The sequence below is a fragment of the Lepidochelys kempii genome, chromosome 12 (assembly GCF_965140265.1).
Source record: "Lepidochelys kempii isolate rLepKem1 chromosome 12, rLepKem1.hap2, whole genome shotgun sequence".
Taxonomy (NCBI): domain Eukaryota; kingdom Metazoa; phylum Chordata; order Testudines; family Cheloniidae; genus Lepidochelys; species Lepidochelys kempii.
In genome coordinates this window covers 6,724,113-6,740,049 of record NC_133267.1, presented here as the reverse complement: position 1 = coordinate 6,740,049, position 15,937 = coordinate 6,724,113, and the positions used below count along the sequence as shown (strand labels likewise).

Sequence of the window (15,937 nt, the reverse complement as noted above, 5' to 3'; positions counted from 1 at the left end):
CAGACCACAATAGGTTACTGTGCGACAGAAATGCTGAAGCTTTTGTTATTGCCCTTATGGGTAGGGCCCCCCAGAACCAACGATCCCAGCCTCACGCCTGAACAAATGTCTAACTTCAGTCCAGTCACAAAGCTTGAAGTGGGAAGTCTCTGCCCTACAGCTGCATTAATGTCACCCACCGAAAAGATCTGCCCTACATCGCTGTCTAAATAATATCTCTCACACACACACCTTTCAGCCGCACCAGTTCGTTGTGACATTTTTTCCGGAGTTGCAGCTCCCGGCGGTATTTCCTGAGTAGCTCTCGATTTGTGCTGTTCACCTCCTCAATGGCTTGTCCAATCTGAAGAGGAGGAGACACGAATTATGAGAGGGGAAAAAACTGAAGTATGGCGAACCCCCACCACAGCATGCTACCCACACATACACCCACACACCCCCCCTCTTTCACACACACACACTTCTCTTTCACAGTGCAGGAACCAGAAAAGGAATCTAACAAGGGAAACATGGGGGATGTTCCCGTGGCAGAGAATCAAAGAGCATCTGTCTCCTTCATGCTCACTGTGCAAACCTAATTGTGGCAGAATCAAAGCGACAGTGTTAGGTCCTTCTCTTCCGCAGAGCAAGGATTCTCCTGCCATACTCACCTCTGCCTTGGCATTCCGCAGAGCTTCCTGCAGTAGCAGGGGGAAGTCTCGGACCTGCCGTTTCAGGCTGTTGTAATCATTGGTAAGGGTTCGGAGTGCTGGCTGTAGTGTGAGAAGGTTTGTCCGGACCCCTGCAAACAAACATAAGACAATTGATAATCCTCACATTCAGATCCCACCTTGAAGGTGATAAAGCCCTTCTCTTGTTTGGAGCCTTCACTTGGAAGTGTAGGTCAGAACTCAAACTACCAACAGAGCAGATGGCAGAGATGTGGGGAGGATTCACTAATGCTGCTGGGCATTTCTAAATCCAAGTGTGGCTTTCCTCTCGTCACTCCAAAGGAAGTCCTGGTGCAAATGAGAATGTGTAGCATCACCTGGAAAGCTACATTCCCCAGTACCTGTACCACCCACCCTCGTCAGGTTGTTTTGGGACTTGCTTCCCCTGTTCCTCACCTGCCAGGTTCTCATGCACAGCTTTCATTTCTACTTGAGCTCGTGCAAATGCCTCTTCAATGGCCCGGTTCTTGTCATCTTCCATGTTCTGCATCTCCTCCAGCATCTGTCCATGTGTCTGCTCCAGTTCAGACTCATACATCATAATCTAGGAAGGGACCCAAACCGGAGTTATTCATCTGTGACAAAAACCAGCATCACAAAGGCCAAGCCCAGCAGGACTGACTCACTCACCCACCCACCCAATATTTCATGCCAACTCTTATCAGAGTTTGCTAAAATTCTTTTACTTGTACCATGGGGCTAGGTGAGTAAGTCAGAAACAGTCAATCAAAAAGGGCCATTGAACAAGGAGTAATGTGACCAGTGGAACTTCTTCAAGTTGTTCCCATATACGTTCCCTGTGTGACCCAGGGACCTGAGCTCTGAGGTTGGATGCAGTTTGCTATGTTCCTTTGTAGCTGTTTTTCTCTCCTTTTCCACCCACGCATTGTATATTTTCCCCTTCTCTATGCAGTACTGATTACCTGGGCTCTGAGCTGGGCTGCAGTCTTCTGAGACTTCTGTAGTTGCTGTTCCATCTCCTTTAGCACCTGTCTCTGCATCCCCACTTGCTCCTGCAAGTACTGATTCCGTGACTGGGTCTCACAGAGAGCCTGCTTTGTCTTGGATGACTCCACTTCCACCGTTTTGATGATATACTACAAAAAAATTCCCAACACAAGCACTTGAGAAACTCCCCACTATCAGGCCTGGGACAGACACGGCCTTGGCCGAATCAAAGGCATTCCCCACTGAATTTCCAAGGAAGTTTATCCATAAGGACCAGATGAAACCGGCAAGTCCTTTGGAGCTCAGTGCAGGTCTGCATAACCACCATTACGGATTTACCATAACTTTAAACAGGTAGTGGCATCTTTAGCGCACAAAGCTGGGACTCTTATTTATATGACAGATTTCACCTACCCTAAGCACTTTGTACGCTGCCAGGATTCTGTATAAGCTACAGACAAACAACAAACAGTATTCAAACCGCCTGCAAGCTCCTCCTAGATTCTCTGAGTCAAGGGCTAGCCCATTTTATACCCCTTTTGACATCAAGGGGTTAATAGGGGAGAAAGCCTGGCAGAGTTTGGCCCTTTCTCTCTAAGCAAAATGTAAAGGCGTGCCTTCTGCGTGGATTTATAACAGCAAATGGGCAGAATGATCAGTAGGAATCGCCCTGCATAAATGATTTGTTCCATCTCACCTTTATCTGCTGGGGTTGGGCTTTCAAGCTAGCTATAGTCTCCTGACTGTCCCGCAGCCTCCTGCTGAGTCGCTCCTCCTCCTCAGCCTTCTCTGCAAGGGAGTCCTTCAAGCGCAGCTCTACCTCTGCCAGGCGATTGGTCTTCTGCTGCACTTCCAAGTCCAGCTCCGACAGCCTCCCTTTTGCCTCCTCCACCTCCAGCTGCAGCTGGGCCACCCTTTCTTGCAGCCTCGCGTTCTCCTGCAAACCAGGTTGGGAGAGGGGGGAGAGGAAGCCAAGTTTCATGTGATCGGCAGGCAGCAAGCACATGGTACATAATGAACAGCTCTGTCTGCACTCCCCACCCTCGGGACTTCGCTACCTGGATGTGTTCGCAGTCAATGCATTTCACATGCTGCTTCTTCAGCTTCTGCAGCTCCGCCTCACATGACTTCATGTCTTGCTTTAGGTGCTCGTTCTCTGCAATGAGCAGATCCCTGTGCTTTTCCAAGTCAGTGCCACCCTGAAAAGGGCAGAAGAGGAGACAGAGTGTTTTTTAACCCAATATTTTACTTTCAGTCAGTGGGTCAAATTCTGCGCTCTCCCTACACCCATGCAATGCATTTGACTTCAGTGGAGTTGCACCAATAAAAGAAAGAACAGGATTTGGCACAGTATCTTTAATAATAATTAAGGATTCTACATTTTTCACGCACTATACACATGTGAAGAAAAGGAGGACTTGTGGCACGTTAGAGACTAACAATGCTCAAATAAATTGGTTAGTCTCTAAGGTGCCACAAGTCCTCCTTTTCTTTTGGCGAATACAGACTAACACGGCTGCTACTCTGAAACCTGTACACATATGGTACTCCTGAAATGCAGCCATCTCTGGGGTGAAGGGCAGAATGCAGCCACTGAATACCACAATAATAGTGGCATGGGAAATTTTGTCCAAGGACACCAGCAGCAAACTCCTGCTATGGAGAAGAGTGCCAGGGCCTCTGTTTTAAGGCTGCATTGGACAAACTTCCATGTAACTTAATGGACTTCAATTTATCTACCTTAGGTTGGCCCAAATCCATCTGGGTCAAACCTATGGTTCTGGGAGTATTTCATTCATCACCCTTAGGCTTCTAAACAATCCCCATCTGCACTGAGATTTCTTTCTTTTCTCTCCCTGTTTTACTGTCTCATATGTAAAATACTAAGGACCAACAACAACCAACAACTTCAACCAAGAATGTAACCATTTCCTTAGGGGAAAAACACATGTAATACAGATATAAAAAACAGATAAGTTTCCAAGGGCTCACCAACTCAGAATGGAGTCTGTTCACTTCCTGAGCTTGATCCAGGAGTTTCCCCTTCAGACTTTCAACCTGTCAACACAGGCACAAGTTGACTAGGCTGGTCCCCTTTTTATTTTGACCACAAACACCTCCTCCCGACACACACCAGCTCAAATTACACACAGCTTCACTTGAAGCTGCAATGCTCCGGCACAAAAATAAGGGGCTTTAAGGCCCAGAGGGAAAAATCATGAATTTCCTACAAGCCACACAGAGCCAGACCGATAGACTGGGTAGTTACGAGTTGCGGAACCCCCCACCCCAGAGAAAGCAATGTCCAAGACTACCAAGCTGGCCCTGAGAAGACAACGAACCATACCAGCAATCCCCAAATTACATGGGGTGCTATTCATCAAACAAGCAACGCACTCTCTTTATTTCTGCTAACATGACTGTAGAATACCATGTAGGCAGCTTTTCTGGAGAGAACTGGGTACATAGCAGCCCTGGCTAACTGTGAGCTGCCACTGAAAACATCAACAGAAAGTGGGAACATAAAAAGATTCAAGCTGGAAAGGAAATAGACTTATTTGGTCCCTTACTCCACACCTGCGATCAGCGCAGATACCTGGCAGTATCTTCTCCAATCCAGTTTTAGTTCCAAATAATGGGCCCCCCACCACTGCCCTGGAGCAAATCATTCCTCAGAGTGAGACCACACTGTTAGGACTATTTCCTGATATTCAGCAAAAGTTTTCTTTGCTCAGTTTCATCCCATTTCCTCTGATAATTGCTTGCACATTTGAGAGCTACCCACACCAAATACTCATTTTTTTGCCTCAATGCACGTTTGAGGATTAAAAATAAAAAAAGATTTTTTTTTCAGGTAACCTCCTCTACCACATGAGCATTTTGACAGCTTGTCCTCCATTCTTTCACCAACTCTTGGGAGAAACTTTAATGGATAAAAAATGTTGTTTCTTATTGGAGAAATCTTCCACCCCAACTGTGCTCAGAGATCAAATCGTCCCCTCCTTGCCAGGGGTCTTTGCTTTCCTCTATCATAAAAACGACCATACTGAGTCAGATCAAAGGTCCATCTATCCCAGTGTCCTGTCTTCCAACAGTGGCCAATGCCAGGTGCCCCAGAGGGAATGAACAGAACAGGGAATCATCAAGTGATCCATCCCCTGTCTCCCATTCCCAGGTTCTGGCACTTTTTGCTTTTTCTTCTAGGAAGATGTCTATTACTTTTTTTTTCTTGCAGTGGCTTTTAAATTCCTTTTATATGGTGAGGTTCGTGAAGGAGAATCCTCCTAAACAGACGTCAAAGAATATTTTTTTCCATGTACAGCACACCGTTCTCCTTCCATGTGTGTAAGGGATATCCGCTCCAGGGATACAGTAGATCGAAGTCTGTAAGCTGTGCTTAATTTGTCCCAGGGCTTGCTAGGACTGAGCCCCAGCACCTGGCAGCTTGGCAGTCCATAGCCCCGGCACCTCTGGGCTTGCTGCATCCGTTACGAATGTAAAAATAAATCACTCGAGCTGTGGCAACTCTTTCATTACAGATTAAGCCCTGGCTGGACGTTACTAGTATACCCATCTTCATACCGATGAACAAGAGAAGTGAGGGATTTTGGCAAAACGTACGGGATTTCTGCAGAGCTCTCACTTAGTTCTCTGCTCTACCTGGTCCTATTCTTCTATCAGTGTCAGACAAGGAAATCCACTGGAAAAAATGACTAACCTGAACCGCTGCAGTGCAGTCTCAGAGACGTCACACCAGCTACACCGCAGGAGTCCATTATTTTGACTTTACAGCGCCCCCATTGTGTGCTGTGGCTTCACTAAAGACAAAATACAGCGTCCTCGCCCCCAAAGCACTTACACGGTATGGTCTCAATCCTGCAATGAGAGCCACACAGGCAGACCCCTGCACCTGTGCTGAGCCCCATTGACTCCAGAGGGGCTTCACACAGGTACAGTGGTCTGTCTGCCTGAAGCAACCTGCAGGACAATAGGCTAAATTTGACCAGAACAGGGTGATAAACGGTAAGGGGGACTTTTGCAGACGATTACACCACGCACATCATGTTTACCCTCAGGACAGCTGCAAGTGTCCAAATTTCAATATTTAAGAGACTGTCTGATGGGCAGCCTTTCTGTTCAACATTTAATGCTTCCTGTTGCCAGCCAAGAGAGCTGGGCTCTGTCTCATGGTCAGGGCTCTCAATCTCACAGGATGGCAGGAGTGGGAGGGTTATGGCAGCAGTGCAGACACACAGATGGAACCTGAGTTACTCTAAGGTAGCGAGGGGATGCCTGACAAACTCCCAGAGGATTAGGATAAAGCCAGGACAAAACCTGTGTTTCAACAGCATCGGCCAGACCAAAAGGTGAGCTAAACCCTCTGACGCTGGCAAAGCAGGTGCCAGCTCATGCCAGGCCTCCATGTCTCAACTGAGCACTGACAAATACTTAGCTGGAATGAGGGTATGTCCACACTACAAGATTATATTGACATAAGTTACACTGCCATAGCTCCACCACCATATTTACATCACTTCTGCATGTCCACACGACTCTCCTTGTGTGGGCAGTGCGCATCCCCACCAGGAGCGCTACGCCTCTTGTGGAGGCAGAGTTATTAAATTGGTGTCCTGGGTGAGTTACATCGGCGGGAGCAAAATTTTACAGTAGACTCTTACAGAGTTAGGTGGACATAAGCTGCCTAACTCTGTAACGTAGAGCAGGGCTCAGACTGGCTCACCTCTGTGTTCATAGAATCATAGAATCTCAGGGTTGGAAGGGACCTCTGGAGGTCATCTAGTCCAACCCCCTGCTCAAAGCAGGACCAATTCCCAGTTAAATCATCCCAGCCAGGGCTTTGTCAAGCCTGACCTTAAAAACTTCTAAGGAAGGAGATTCCACCACCTCCCTAGGTAATGCATTCCAGTGCTTCACCACCATCCTAGTGAAAAAGTTTTCCTAATATCCAACCTAAACCTCCCCCACTGCAACTTGAGACCATTACTCCTTGTTCTGTCATCTGCTACCACGGAGAACAGTCTAGAGCCATCCTCTTTGGAACCCCCTTTCAGGTAGTTGAAAGCAGCTATCAAATCCCCCCTCATTCTTCTCTTCTGCAGACTAAACAATCCCAGTTCCCTCAGCCTCTCCTCATAAGTCATGTGTTCCAGTCCCCTAATCATTTTTGTTGCCCTCCACTGGACATTTTCCAATTTTTCCACATCCTTCTTGTAGTGTGGGGCCCAAAACTGGACATAGTACTCCAGATGAGGCCTCATCAATGTCGAATAGAGGGGGGCGATCACATCCTTCGATCTGCTGGCAATGCCCCTAATTATACAGCCCAAAATGCCATTGGCCTTCTTGGCAACAAGGGCACACTGTTGACTCATATCCAGCTTCTCGTCCACTGTAACCCTAGGTCCTCTTCTGCAGAACTGCTGTGTAGCCATTCGGTCTCTAGTCTGTAGCGGTGCATGGGATTCTTCCGTCCTAAGTGCACTTGTCCTTGTTGAACCTCGTCAGATTTCTTTTGGCCCAATCCTCTAATTTGTTTAGGGCCCTCTGTATCCTATCCCTACCCTCCAGTGTGTCTATCTCTCCTCCCAGTTTAGTGTCATCTGCAAACTTGCTGAGGGTGCAATCCACTCCATCCTCCAGATCATTAATGAAGATATTGAACAAAACTAGCCCCAGGACCGACCCTTGGGGCACTCCACTTGATACCGGCTGCCAACTAGACATGGAGCCATTGATCACTACCCGTTGAGCCCGACAATCTAAACAGCTTTCTGTTCACCTTATAGTCCATTCATCCAGCCCATACTTCTTTAACTTGCTGGCAAGAATACTGTGGGAGACCGTGCCAAAAGCTTTGCTAAAGTCAAGGAATAACACGTCCACTGCTTTCCCCTCATCCACAGAGCCAGTTATCTCATCATAGAAGGCAATTAGATTAGTCAGGCATGACTTGCCCTTGGTGAATCCATGCTGACTGTTCCTGATCACTTTCCTCGCCTCGAAGTACTTCAGAATTGATTCCTTGAGGACCTGCTCCATGATTTTTCCAGGGACTGAGGTGAGGCTGACTGGCCTGTAGTTCCCAGGATCCTCCTTCTTCCCTTTTTTAAAGATGGGCACTACATTAGCCTTTTTCCAGTCATCTGGAACCTCCCCCGATCGCCATGAGTTTTCAAAGATAATGGCCAATGGCTCTGCAATCACATCCGCCAACTCCTTTAGCAGTCTCGGATGCAGCGCGTCTGGCCCCATGGACTTGTGCTCGTCCAGCTTTTCTAAATAATCCCGAACCACTTCTTTTTCCAAGGAGGGCGGGTCACCTCCTCCCCATGCTGTGCTGCCCAGTGCAGTAGTCTGGGAGCTGACCTTGTTCGTGAAGGAGGAGGTAAAAAAAGCATTGAGTACATTAGCTTTTTCCACATCCTCTGTCACTAGGTTGCCTCCCTCATTCAGTAAGGGGCCCACGCTTTCCTTGACTTTCTTCTTGTTGCTAACATACCTGAAGAAACCCTTCTTATTACTCTTAACATCTCTTGCTAGCTGCAACTTCAGGTGTGATTTGGCCTTCCTGATTTCACTCCTGCATGCCCGAGCAATATTTTTTTACTCTTCCCTGGTCATTTGTCCAAGCTTCCACTTCTTGTAAGCTTCTTTTTTGTGTTTAAGATCAGCAAGGATTTCACTGTTAAGCCAAGCTGGTCGCCTGCCATATTTACTATTCTTTCTACACATCGGGATGGTTTGTCCCTGTAACCTCAATAAGGATTCTTTAAAATACAGCCAGCTCTTCTGGACTCCTTTCCCCCTCATGTTATTCTCCCAGGGGATCCTGCCCATCAGTTCCCTGAGGTTGTCAAAGTCTGCTTTTCTGAAGTCCAGGGTCCGTATTCTGCTGCTCTCCTTTCTTCCTTTTGTCAGGATCCTGAACTCGACCATCTCATGGTCACTGCCTCCCAGGTTCCCATCCACTTTAGCTTCCCCTACTAATTCTTCCCAGTTTGTGAGCAGCAGATCAAGAAGAGCTCTGCCCCTAGTTGGTTCCTCCAGCACTTGCACCAGGAAATTGTCCCCTACACTTTCCAAAAACTTCCTGGATTGGCTGTGCACCGCTGTCTTGCTCTTCCAGCAGATATCTGGTGATTGAAGTCTCCCATGAGAACCAGGGCCTGTGATCTAGTAACTTCTGTGAGTTGCCCGAAGAAAGTCTCGTCCTCCTCATCCCCCTGGTCCGGTTGTCTATAGCAGACTCCCACCACGACATCACCCTTGTTGTTCACACTTCTAAACTTAATCCAGAGACACTCAGATTTTTCTGCAGTTTCATACTTGAGCTCTGAGCAGTCATACTGCTCCCTAACATACAATGCAACTCCCCCACCTTTTCTGCCCTGCCTGTCCTTCCTGAACAGTTTATATCCATCCATGACAGTACTCCAGTCATGTGAGTTATCCCACCAAGTCTCTGTTATTCCAATCACATCATAATTCCTTGACTGTGCCAGGACTTCCAGTTCTCCCTGCTTGTTTCCCAGGCTTCTTGCGTTTGTGTATAGACACCTGAGATAACTCGCTGATCGTCCCTCTTTCTCAAGTATGAGGCAGGAGCCCTCCCCTCTCACGCGCTCCTTCTCATGCTTCCTCCCGGTATCCCACATCCCCATTTACCTCAGGGCTTTGGTCTCCTTCCCCCAGTGAACCTAGTTTAAAGCCCTCCTCACTAGGTTAGCCAGCCTGAAGATGCTCTTCCCTCTCTTCATTAGGTGGAGCACATCTCTGCCTAGCACTCCTCCTTCTTGGAACACCATCCCATGGTCAAAGAATCCAAAGCCTTCTCTCCGACACCACCTGTATAGCCATTTGTTGACTTCCACGATTCAACAGTCTCTACCCGGGCCTTTTCCTTCCACAGGGAGGATGGACGAGAAGACCACTTGCGCCTCAAACTCCTTTATCCTTCTTCCCAGAGCCACGTAGTGTGCAGTGATCTGCTCAAGGTCATTCTTGGCAGTATCATTGGTGCCCATGTGGAGAAGCAGGAAGGGGTAGTGATCCGAAGGCTTGATGAGTCTCGGCAGTCTCTCCGTCACATCATGAATCCTAGCTCCTGGCAAGCAGCAGACTTCTTGGTTTTCCCAGTCGGGGCGGCAGATAGATGACTCAGTCCCCCTGAGGAGAGAGTCCCCAACCACCACCACCCACTTCCTCCTCTGGGGAGCGGTGGTCGTGGAACCCCCATCCCTACGACAGTGCATCTCATGCCTTCCAATTGGCGGAGTCTCCTTCTGTTCCCTTCCCTCAGATGTATCATCTAGTCCACTCTCCGCATTAGTACCTGATTAGTGTTAGTATTGTTAAAACAAGTATTCGAGTTCTAAAAATGGGCTTAGTGTCCAGACTTTATTGAAAGCCTGTAAACTGCTTTGTGCATTAATCTCCATTCTAACATCTGTACACCATATTGTAAGGTAATATTTGAGCATTTGCATTGTAAACCTCTGTAGCTGGGTCAGTCACCAGATTGGCAAGAGACATTAGTTAGTGTGTAATGCTGGCCTACAACACAAGGTGTCGTGTCCTGTCCCACAGAGAAGGCCCATCAACACTAGAAGAACTATTGTGGAACATCAAAGAAGATAAAAGACTTTGCTGATTGCTCCCCCCACCCCCACCCCCACCCCGCCAGCCCCGTGGAAGAGGAGACATGCAAGTGAATTCCTCCCATCAGCAAAAACAACGAGGAGTCCTTGTGGCACCTTAGTGACTAACCAATTTATCTGAACATAAGCTTTCGTGGGCTAGATGTTCATGCCCAAATAAATTTGTTAGTCACTAAGATGCCACAAGGACACCTCGTTGTTTTTGCTGACACAGACTAACATGGCTACCACTCTGAATCCTCCCATCAGGTGAGCTGGTAGCTCAAACATCCCTACAAAGGAGAAACTGTAACTCTATTCTGCTTAGACTCTAGAGGGCAAGATTTCTAGGCATAAGCATGCGGTCCCCCAGCTGCTTAACGTAGGCTAGCCCTAAGGTACATATAGAGCTTGCTTATTATACAAACTTCTATTACCTTTAGGAGTGTGTGTACATTTATCTGCTTTAAGCTTGTAAATAACTCTTTTGTTTCCTTTTCTTAGTTAATAAATCTTTAGATAGTTTGACAGGACTGGCTACAAGCTTTATCTTTAGTGCGAGATCTAAGGTGCAACTGACCTGGTATACATGACTGGTCCTTTGGGTCTGGGAGTAACCGGACTACTGTCTCAGAGTAGCAGCCGTGTTAGTCTGTATCCGCAAAAAGAACAGGAGTACTTGTGGCACCTTAGAGACTAACAAATTTATTTGAGCTACAGCTCACTTCAGTCTCTAAGGTGCCACAAGTACTCCTTTTCTTTTTGCGGACTACTGTTGTGAGTTTTGGTGTAGGGCACCATCTAGCACAAAAGCTAGCTTGCCTAGGTTGAGTAGCCAAGGGAACCATCTGTGACTCCATGGTTAGGCTGTTATGTTGCCTGAGAAGTTTACACTTAATAGGTGAAATCTAAGTATAGAACTCATTGCCAATTTGGTGTTTGTGACCTGCTTCTCAACAGTCTGCCCTGGGGTTGGTACCCACACTCTTGAGCCACTCCAGGACAGCTTGACAACCTTCCCCTCTCTCCCCTGCACCACACACACACACTTCAGACTTCTCCTAAGTTTACATTCTGGCTCTCAGACCCACCTCTTTGATTGGTGTAGAAGCAGGGTCTTTAGACACAAAGATCTGGTGGTGTGCACTTCTCCATATAAAGACCCCAATTCTATTTTCCCCCATCTTAGTGCTCAATGCAGAATGAAGACTGGGGTGGCCAAAAGTGGTCCCAAAGTAGCTGAAGAGTGCTCTGCCCCCTGGCTTTAGTCAGAGCTATCTCAAAAGGTCTCTAACAAATCTTTTGCTTCTCATGCCTCCCTATGAGAGCAGACAGAGCAACGTGCACTCAAACCACACCCCTTCCCTCTCCCTGGGATAACCGTTACCGACCCTGGACACATACCCTAAAACAGGAGCTAAGAGGTGGGTCTATGGAGCTTTTACATCCGCTTGGAAAGTCCCCTGTGCTGGGAGTGGATCCCTCCAGAGAACTGAACCCAAACAGTCTTTCCACGATGGAGTTACTATAAGTGGTCTGACTCCCTGTGACAATTAATACCAGTTTTTATTTTTTAGCTTATAATAAAGGATCTCAATTTTTTCCTAAAGAGTGAACCATTTCTTAACAGAAAAAGACTCTCATTAGTGCTTCCCCTCCACCTGTGATCATGGAACATCCCTGTGGCAGCCACAGCGGGCAAGTACAAGGGAAAGAAATGTTAGCAGACTATTCACATACTTCAGCTTCTTTTAATAGCATTTAACAGCTGGAAACAAAGAGAAGGAGCTATTACCATGTGACCACCCAGCTCTCTGCAGCCCCTCAGTGATCTGTGGACCACAATTTGGAACTGTTTCAGAGTAGCAGCCGTGTTAGTCTGTATTCGCAAAAAGAAAAGGAGTAAAATAAATTTGTTAGTCTCTAAGGTGCCACAAGTCCTCCTTTTCAGTTTGGAACTGCTGACTTAAAACAAATACATGTTTACATTATGCTACAATTAATTAAGCTCACTTTAAGTTACACCCATCTAATGAGGTGAAGTTAGAATGAGTACTTAAATACATGGTATTACCATATTCTGAGATTCATAGATATTTAGGTCAGAAGGGACCATTATGATCATCTAGTCTGACCTCCTGCACAACGCAGGCCACAGAATTTTACCCACCACTCCTGCGAAAAACCTCTCACCTATGTCTGAGCTACTGAAGTCCTCAAATCGTGGTTTAAAGACTTCAAGGAGCAGAGAATCCTCCAGCAAGTGACTCGTGCCCCGTGCTACAGAGGAAGGCGAAAAACCTCCAGAGCCTCTTCCAATCTGCCCTGGAGGAAAATTCCTTCCTGACCCCAAATATGGCGATCAGCTGAACCCTGAGCATATGGGCAAGATTCATCAGCCAGATACTACAGAGAATTCTTTCCTGGGTAACTCAGATCCCACCCCACACTTGCTGTTCCATTTAAAAAAGTACACTGAGAAGTCATACACTGCCTAACAATTACGCTTTTATAAAGACAAACTTCGACAAAACCGAAGACCAATAGAATTAGGAGTTTGTTTTTAAACAAGAGAGCCCCAGATACGGCAGCACTGCGCAAGTGCATGAGAACCAGGAAGTGAAGAAAAAAGTTAAAAAAGTTGCGACTGACTGAGCTGTTTTCATTGTCCAACCTGAGAGAAATGCAAAGAACAGATCTAATGGATTAAAAATCACTAAGAATAATTAATCTTTTAATATCCATACCTTAGATTTTAATCATTTTACTTCCCTTTAATATTGAAATTTTACACTATTTCAAAGCAACAACAACAGCATCTCTCTAAAAAGAGTCAAAACCTATGGACACTTACAATAGTTGGTCCTTACAGTGTGGACACAAAAAACAAGTAAAAAAAAATCAAAAGCAAGTCTGCATTACACATAGCCATCTATCCGGGAATGGATTTATACACTTCATACCATTCCAACGTCAGCCAGTCAGTCACCCAGGTCAGTCTTGAAATGTCTTTAGAATTAATAGTATTTGCAGACAAGCATTCACCTGTGATACAAATGCCACTCAGAATAAGTGATTATCAGTACATTTAACATCAGCGTTTGTTTAACCCTAAATTCATTAGCAGAAAACTCACAGTGTTAAATTAGAAAATACCAGCTCATCTCTCTTCCTCAGCTGAAGATGAAGACAACCACAGGAGACACTGATTCACTTCTCCTGCAGTGGAGACCCACCCCTTCCTGCAAAAATAGGTGGAGCCTGGTTGCTTGCCTGGTTAGACCTCACTGGTTGTATCTGCAGCCTGGCCACAATTGCTAGAAATGACACCCACTGGTTTTCTTAGCTAGGTCTGGCACGTAGGTGTGGCCTTTGTATCTCTTAGCCTTTAAACAGGTTTCAGAGTAGCAGCCGTGTTAGTCTGTATTTGCAAAAAGAAAAGGAGGACTTGTTTCCTTTTCCTAGTTAATAAATCTTTAGATAGTTTGACAGGACTGGCTTCAAGCTTTATCTTTAGTGCGAGATCTAAGGTGCAACTGACCTGGTATACATGACTGGTCCTTTGGGTCTGGGAGTAACCGGACTACTGTCTCAGAGTAGCAGCCATGTTAATCTGCTACTCTGGAGGACTTGTGGCACCTTAGAGACTAACAAATTTATTTGAGCATAAGCTTTCGTGAGCTACAGCATCCGATGAAGTGAGCTGTAGCTCACGAAAGCTTATGCTCAAATAAATTTGTTAGTCTCTAAGGTGCCACAAGTCCTCCTTTCTTTTAGCCTTTAAAGTCTCTTTAAAGAAATGGGACATGTTAATTTATCCTTCTCCTTTGTCCACATGCTAACTAGATGTTTTTCCCTAGCAGAGATTTGCCTCCTGTATACAATGTCACTCTCTCTCTCTCTCTCTCTGTCAGCTGGTATAGGGCCAGATTCTGCTTTAACTTATGCACACTGGTGTCATACAGAGTAACCCAACTGAACTCAATACAATTATTCGGTCATGTTTAGATCTGTGTAATTAAGAGCAGAATCAGACCATAGTTACATCTAGAGTTATAAACCAACCCCCCTTCCCACTGTAGTCCCACTTTCTCACAAATAAATGCTATTTTTTTTGTATGGGCGGTGGTTACCAGTGTTGCACAATCTTGCTACACTTTGACAAACAACCAGGTAATGACTTTAAAACATCTGTTGTTTTTTCTTAGAAACCAAAGAATGTCTTTGTACTTCATGCACCACCCTTTTCCCCACATCCACCCACCCACATACCTATTCTCTTATCAGTTTTCTCCTTCTCAGCTGGAAAACTGATTTTTAAATGTGTTTTTTACTTCCTGCCTTTTGAATGACACTAGAATTAACTTGCTTATTTCATACCACAAACCTATCGTGCTGGGCCCTTTGTACACTAGTATAATGGAGAATCACAGCATAGCTCTGAGAGTAGGTTTGCTAGGCAGCAATACTTGGTGCTTAACGAGCTCTTTTCATCAAAGGATTTATAAGCACTTCATGAGATTATTGAAATGCCACAAAACTGATTCAGAGGAAGATTAGACAGGGAACCTGAAGCATACAGCTGCTTAGTGACTTGTTCAAAATCAGAAAAAGCCAAAGGCAGACCTGTGAATAGAACTCAAAGTCCTCATTCCTAGAGTCCTGCCCTAACCACTAGACCAGCAGTTTTCAAACTGAGCTCAGCCCCCGCTTTCAGTTACAATTTTTGATTGTGTCTCCCCCGCAACCCAGACCAAAAAAAGAGGTGAGTTGGGGTGGAGGCGGCACCCGCCACGCCAGGCTGAAGTCCAAGCTGCCTGGCGTCACCGCTCCCCCCAACATTCCTCCATGACTCCTGCACTAGACCTGTGAGTTGACTGCTGTTACACAGAGCCAACAAAGGGAGCACAACACATTGTGTATCTAGGTCTTGCAAAATATCTGCTTTAAAATATGTGTTTCTTAGCAACAGAATAACTGGCTCTCTGGATGAGGGGAAAGCGGTGGACATGTTATTCCTTGACTTTAGCAAAGCTTTTGACACCGTCTCCCACAGTATTCTTGCCAGCAAGTTAAAGAAGTGTGGGCTGGATGAATGGACTATAAGGTGGATAGAAAGCTGACTAGATTGTCAGGTTCAACGGGTAGTGATCAATGGCTCCATGTCTAGTTGGCAGCTGGTATCAAGTGGAGTGCCCCAAGGGTCGGTCCTGGGGCCGGTTTTGATCAATATCTTCATAAATGATCTGGAGGATGGCGTGGATTGTACCCTCAGCAAGTTTGCAGATGACACTAAACTGGGAGGAGAGGTAGATACGCTGGAGGGTAGGGATAGAATACCAAGGGCCCTAGACAAATTAGAGGATTGGGCCAAAAGAAATCTGACGAGGTTCAACACGGACAAGTGCAGAGTCCTGCACTTCGGATGGAAGAATCCCATGTACCGCTACAGACTAGGGACCGAATGGCTAGGCAGCAGTTCTGCAGAAAAGGACCTAGGGGTTACAGTGGACGAGAAGCTGGATATGAGTCAACAGTGTGCCCTTGTTGCCAAGAAGGCCAATGGCATTTTGGGCTGTATAAGTAGGGGCACTGCCAGCAGATCAAGGGACGTGATCGTTC

At 46.2% G+C, this 15,937-nt stretch overlaps 1 protein-coding gene across 13 annotated transcripts in view; it reads right to left on the bottom strand.

The window, feature by feature from the left end:
* The window catches only part of KIFC3 (kinesin family member C3), a 73,700-nt gene that overhangs the window by 13,005 nt on the left and 44,758 nt on the right, over positions 1-15,937 (bottom strand). For 10 of the 13 annotated variants that reach the window (XM_073307382.1, XM_073307385.1, XM_073307393.1 and 7 more), the window contains 8 exons: positions 12,111-12,194; positions 3,651-3,716; positions 2,717-2,857; positions 2,356-2,595; positions 1,634-1,807; positions 1,107-1,254; positions 651-781; positions 232-343 (listed from right to left, as the gene is read on the bottom strand). In XM_073307382.1, the coding sequence (XP_073163483.1) occupies positions 232-343; positions 651-781; positions 1,107-1,254; positions 1,634-1,807; positions 2,356-2,595; positions 2,717-2,857; positions 3,651-3,716; positions 12,111-12,194 (1,096 nt within the window). Of the gene's footprint in view, positions 1-231; positions 344-650; positions 782-1,106; positions 1,255-1,633; positions 1,808-2,355; positions 2,596-2,716; positions 2,858-3,650; positions 3,717-12,110; positions 12,195-13,278; positions 13,323-15,937 lie in introns of those variants that run through there. The other 3 variants (XM_073307396.1, XM_073307384.1, XM_073307386.1) reach the window with 3 other exon arrangements.